At 31.8% G+C, this 6,612-nt stretch overlaps 1 protein-coding gene across 1 annotated transcript in view; it reads left to right on the plus strand.

Moving 5' to 3' along the window:
- MMP16 (matrix metallopeptidase 16) overlaps window positions 1-6,177 on the plus strand; it is a 280,343-nt gene extending 274,166 nt beyond the window's left edge. The window contains exon 10 of the mRNA XM_054512545.2: window positions 4,532-6,177. Coding sequence (XP_054368520.1) covers window positions 4,532-4,542 — 11 coding nt within the window. The 3' untranslated portion in view covers window positions 4,543-6,177. The remainder of the gene's footprint in view (window positions 1-4,531) is intronic.
- The last annotated feature ends 435 nt before the right edge of the window (window positions 6,178-6,612 follow it).

The raw sequence follows: 6,612 nt of genomic DNA on the forward strand, positions 1-6,612 counted from the left end.
TGAAGTATTAAAATAAACAGTCTGTATTCCCTGTAAAGCAGTAAATCTACATCAGACCATAGAGGAGTTTGTGAATTTAACTATTGACCCCTTTTAGAACAAAGTGTCTGCTGACATGGCAATCAGAACAGGTGAATACAGAAACTCTTTACAACTGCAGAGATACCATAGATAAATTAGAGAACATTATATGATACTAGCAAAGACAACTTCTGTTATAAATCAGAGGGCAAGGCTTTTCTGAATCAGATGTAATAAATTACTAAGTAATAATTTACAGAAAATAATTACTAAGTAATAAAGGATAGAGACTGATTTACTGAAATAAGCAAATGTTACTTTTACTAGTCAGATTGGTTGTAACCTTTTTCTATTGACACAATTTGTTTCATATACGATATACTTATTTTTATTCCCTTTCTGTGGGTGATTAAAAAAACACAATGTGGTGGATGAGAACCCTGCCCAACTTCACTGGTAGTTCCAATATGTGGATGATTTGTATATACTGGATCCTAGGTATAGTAATATAATACTTCCAAGTTCTGCATATTATGCTGATATCTCTAGTATCAAATACACGCCCACACTTTGTGAGTCTTACATAGAGTAACCAATGTGTCCATATTGACTACATTCAATGTGCTATCTGAAGAGAAATGGATGTTATAATCAAGTAGACTGAGCTAACACAAGAGTCATGAAAAGATTTTTTTTTTTTAAGTTTTGGAATTATTTCCAGAAACTAATAAAGGTGGTGATTTACTGGTAGTATTGAGTCTGTGAGATTGTAACATATACTGAAACAACCTCGTGGATGGCGGTGAAATCTTTTTCAGCAAACATAGCAAAGAGTTCATTTAATTTTTGATGCTCTCAAGAGCACATTCCAAAACATCACAGATGTCAAAAAGAACATGCCATCTAAACCAGAAATGTTAAATTCAGATAAGCTATTTATAAATAGCTGTAAATATAATCTCAGCCAATATATGATATCACAAAAGGTTTCAAGTCAATAGTATTAGAGGATTTAATCATTCCATTGCATCTCATGCACCTTCATGATATTAATTTATTTTGACTGCAGGTTATATAACTGGGAAAGGATATGTATCTTTTTTTTAGGTTCCTTGTTGCTGAAAAGGGAACCAGAGCTACATCAGAAATATTTTATCAGTTATATTTTAAAAATTAGAATTTTATATGATAAAGAAAACAGCAACCAGGTGGAGCACCACACCATAAATATGAAAATTAAATACTACATATATTAAATATAATGGAAATGGAGGAAAAAGAAAAATGAGTGTTTTATAAAATATAAAAACATACTACAGCACTCCTTAATACAACTGGAAATTCTACTTTAGCAAGTATAAAAATAGAGAAAAATGCAACTTCAGGCTCTTCATGTTAGTAATGGGTATGTGATATATCAATGTATATAATTAGCCAGTGGTTTTTAGATGTTACCCTGCATAAACACATCTGATACTAATGCACTGCCTTATAGGCTAAAAATGTCAAAAGTTAGGTGTTCAGTAACCTCAATTGGAAAGATATATGTTAGAATCTCCTGAGAAAAGCCATTTCTCTAGGATAGAAATTTACCTCAGTAATCACATAACATAAACACTTGGTATAGTAGCAAAGAAATTGCCTTAGTCTTCTAATCTCACCTAATTGTAACCTTTGTCTTTCTGTCCTACTCAAATCATTTTTTGTTTCCACTGGTATCATTTTGAAATAATTCAGAGATATTTCAGGTCAGATGAATAACATCAATTTCAAATATCTCAACATTTTATACGTATTTCTACTTTGAAATTTAAACCAATAGTATATAAAGCCTAAGAATGAACACTGATCCAAACAAACACTGACAAAGTCACAGAAATTGAGTGAAAAACATATATTATAAAACTTGTCAATATTCTGGTAGAATACTGAAGTAGCAGCCTTCGATTTTTAAACACAATTTTGAGCTTATAATTGGACAGAAACATGCATCTTTTTTTAGAACAATGCTAATTCTTTATATGAAGTAAGGGTATAAGATCATGAGTACTGTAAAATAGTACATAACTAAAGCTCTTAAAGGAAAATGAGGGCATACCCAGTTAACTCATGGTTAGTGCCTAAGTATAAAAAACATATGAAAGATATTTATGAAGATTTCTAAAGATTATATGCCTTTCCAATTTAAAGAGCAGTGCATCTTAAAAATCTGTCTTATACTAACATTGGACTGGGGTTAATATTCAAGTTTGCACTCAATGTGGCCTTACATTCAAGGGCACACTGGGCATTGTAAGACAAATACATCATAAATTAGAATGTTGTGCTGATTCACATAACTTTGCCACGTGCTCTGCTATAGAGCTGAATTTATATGCCCTTAAGAAGGGAGAAGAAAATCAATTAAATATAGATATGAAAATATGATAATTGTATCATGTTAGGCCACTTAGCTTCAGAGTAAGATGTCATTAACCCTTATTTCACATAGAAAAACCAGAAGGAGAATGGTGAACATGAATAAAATGATTAACTTTTTGACTTACAAAGATGTTTCTTGAGTATTTTATCTACTTGTTTTTCTCCATGAAAAAAAAAAATTACACAAAATACAGACATATCTGTAGCATTTGGTCTGTAGCTAGATTTGATCCCAGGCATAACACTTTTTGACACAGGCCTTTTTATAAATGCCTCATATACGATGAAGCTTTGGTGAGATGTGACTGCATGGTAGGTTGCTTTTTTTCTAGGATAGGATATGGTGCTGCTTGTTCTTGCCACATTTTGTATGAATATATGTTTCTATGTTGGCCTGTCTTGCTAAGATATGGATGAATAAAGCCTGGTGTGAGCTGTCTATTTGCAAAGTCACTAGAATGCATGTTTCATTTGTTCTTTCGTAATGCCAATTTGAACTTTTTCCCTCTCTATATATTGATAACCCAGTTGTGAAGGTAAAACATAGTTTCCTTGAATGACTGATTCAATCCTTAAATCAATGTCATAATTTTTGCTACCACTGAAACACTACCACAGAGGCCACATTATTGCTTGTCTTCTCACAGCTCTTTAGTAGGTCCTACTGCCTGGGTAAAATTAGGGTTGTTTTTGGTTTTGGTTTTTTGTTACTTCTTTTCTATCCGAAGTGGAATACGTTATTCTTTTTTATGTTCATAAATACAAAATTTCACAATCTTAGTTACTTTGTTACTTTCAAACAAACCTGATTTCTTAACAAGGATGATTGGGTATCTGGTTTTTCTGCTCCTCCAATCCTGAAATTATTTGTTTGCTTTCTGTGTGTCACCCCAGAATACAGATGGTTGGGAGGGTTATATTATTTTGTATTGTCTTATGTAGTCTGTGCCCGTATTTGCATTCCTTTCCATTTCCACCTTGCCCCTCTTTTTTTACAGATTTGATTTTCCCTTCTGTTTATGAAAACCAGAATTGAGCAGCACTATATATCGGACATGGGCCCAGAAAATATATTTTTGTTCCTCAGTAATTTCCTTCACAAGTTTCATGCAAAGAGTTTCCAATCAATTTCACACACCTTCCAATCTCTTACATTGGATTCTAACTTTTTTAGAGTTATTCCCCTGAGAAAAGTGAAATGCTGAGTATGAAGGCTGTTGTCTGTTGATAAGCCAGCTAAGGAACTTTGCTTTTGGAGAATGTATCTTAAATAATTATACAGGAAAGTAAATACCATAATATAGTGTTCTGTTTAAGGTACATCATGTGTACATGAATGCCTAAAACCTCAATTCTGTATCTGTTTCCCTTTATGTGTAAATTACATAAATTATATATTAGAAAGAGAATGAAAGAATAAGGGGTATTATAGTGGCAGCTTTTTGCTGCATTGGTTTTGACTGCATCAGCATTTTTATTGTGGACCTCTATTTTCAGGGGTTTTAGAGACTCACCCATAAAAATTTGCTTCAGGCTTAAAAGTCTTGAAAGATTTTTTTTTAGGTATATAATTTTAAATAAATATATTTTGTTTTTATATTATAGGAAGGAAATAAATGGAGTTTACTAGTTCAAATTTGTGCTACTATAACTTTTAATAAACCTAATTTTTAGCAAAAACATAGTCCATAGTCTATTGATGATTTTTTAAAAGAATCAATTATTGATACTGAGAAAATTGCCTGCTTCATCAGTGTAGTAATCTATCTTCAGGATGTTTTAAAATCTGTATACCTATATAAACATTATCTTGATTCCAGTATGGATCAGTATGATAATGAACACAATTTATGCCATCCATATGAGCTATCTGGTAATATAGATTTGGAAATATATATATAGTGTGTGTATGTGTATATGTGTGTGTATATATGGTGTGTCTGTGTGTATGTATGCATGTGTGTGTATATATATACACACACATACATATTTAACAGATTAAGGGGAAAAAGCTCCCATAAATTTAGTTTGTCAAATAAATACCATATGCTATATTAAAAAAATAATTGCACATACATTTGTCTTTCAGAGCCAGAATGAGATGCAAGCAATTGCAGAGGAAAGTTGTCTCTTGGGTAAACAGTAGACATTTTATAGCTTCTTATGAAAATCACTTTTCCTTTCTATATTGTGGTTATGGGAAATTAAAAGAATGTAATGCATAAAATAAATGCAGACTTTATTTAAATAACATTAAAACATGAAGCAGAGAGAAACAGTAAGAAATTAAATATTTAGGCTATTATCTCTTGGTTGTCTGACAATACTTGCCTTTATTTTAATTCCCCATGATATTTTCAGTAATGGAGAGGATATTAAAATCTAACTTTAAACTTCTGGATTGTTCACATTACATTCAACAGTACTTCATTAAGTTTCTGATAATATGTAGTCTTCTATGTGCAAGGAAAGAAATAAATAACTCATTTATTTGCTGAATGAGCTTTAAGGTTTGCAAGTTGTTAGTGGTTTTTTTTGCCCACACAGGATTCTATACATTTATTAACATCTTAAATCTGGCATATATATATATATATTTTTTTTTTCAGATAGCTTCTACTGACAAACACAAAGCTTGTTTGTGTGCAAATATAAGGCAAATAAATGGTGCTAAAGTGTATTATGACTGTCAGATATAATCAGGCAAAATTCTGTGGTGCTTAATTTTTTCATTGATTTTATTGATCAATGCATCGAACAGTGTTTATTATTCACAAGTTGTCTTTTATTAGTAAATCAAGGCCTCATAGCACATTGTTAAATAAAATGGTTGACTAGTCTATGTAACAGCTCACCAAGCTACTATCTCTTCAACTCCTTATAATGTTGCGTCATTAAAGGTCAAGGGGTCATGCTATTAATCTCATCGCTGTAGACCATTAACATGACTGAACTTTTCCACGAAGTACTTATGTTTACAATGCTATAACCCTTTGACTGCTGCGGCAACCTTTAACCACACAAATGTCACAAGCTAGAATCATCAGCATGGTTCTTGCCATGGCAATCAAAGAGTTAAGGGCTGTGCAGTGATTTGTTTTGTATTTATTAATTTATATTTATTTTGTTTCCATTCAAGGAGGGGACTTGGGGTGGGGCAGTTTTTGTCTGCTGTAAGTGTCTTAACCTAGGGACGGGTTAAATGGCTTTTTATACTATTGCATCTTCTGTATTTACCATCAATTCTTTGTGTTGTAATTAAAAAAACTGTCAATAAATAAGAGAAAAGAAAAACAGTTCATATACATTGTGGTTTTACTCAATGAATGATATACATACATTTATAACTAATATGGAGGCTGTGATCTATAGCAGTAGACTTTACTATATATTCCTTCCTAATCAATATGAAACAGAAAATGAAAATTCTTAAGTAATTTAGGCCAAGATTTCTGGTGTTTCCCTGAATGAGCAAGTATATTAAAGTGGCCATATCAACTGGAGAATTGTTTATGGACTAACTAGATGCATGTGACGGGCCAAGGACAGGAGCAGGAAGCATTACTGCATCAGATATATCAGGCAAGTAGCCATGAACATAGGATTTGTTAAGATTTCATCACTACCTAATAAGAATAAAGAGTAATTTTTGGATAGGTGAGTATAACTTATTGTTTAAAGTCACACATCATGACTGTCTAGGTAAATTGAATCAAAGGAGTTAATTTTTATATAAAAAGTCTTTGACAGAATCCCATTCAAGAACTTTTTTTTTTTAATGGTAGGACTACAGGAAAGGATGGCCATGAATAACCATGAATAAAGAACTGATTCGTAGAAAACATAAGCAAAGATAAACATTTCCTTATCTACATTTTCATAAATTATCTTGAACACAGGATCAACTATGAAATCTCTTACAATATCAAATACTTGCATGTAATCAAGTGCTGAAGCAAGAGTTTCCTAAAAATCAAATCTAATATGTATCAATTATTCCAAATGGTCATCTGAACTTTAGGAAGAATTGGGAATGCATACTGGTAATAAAGAAAAATATGTTCTTTCATGCAAAAATCAAGACTCATCTATGCACCAAGAAACTAATCTTATAAATTTTAATCCACACATAAAAGAGGAGCACTGAAGCAAGGTACCTAAGACAATCAT

Source organism: Mirounga angustirostris, unplaced genomic scaffold (genome assembly GCF_029215605.1).
Source record: "Mirounga angustirostris isolate CCGP_5_RB_7025 unplaced genomic scaffold, mMirAng1.0.hap1 SCAF_4, whole genome shotgun sequence".
Lineage (NCBI taxonomy): Eukaryota > Metazoa > Chordata > Mammalia > Carnivora > Phocidae > Mirounga > Mirounga angustirostris.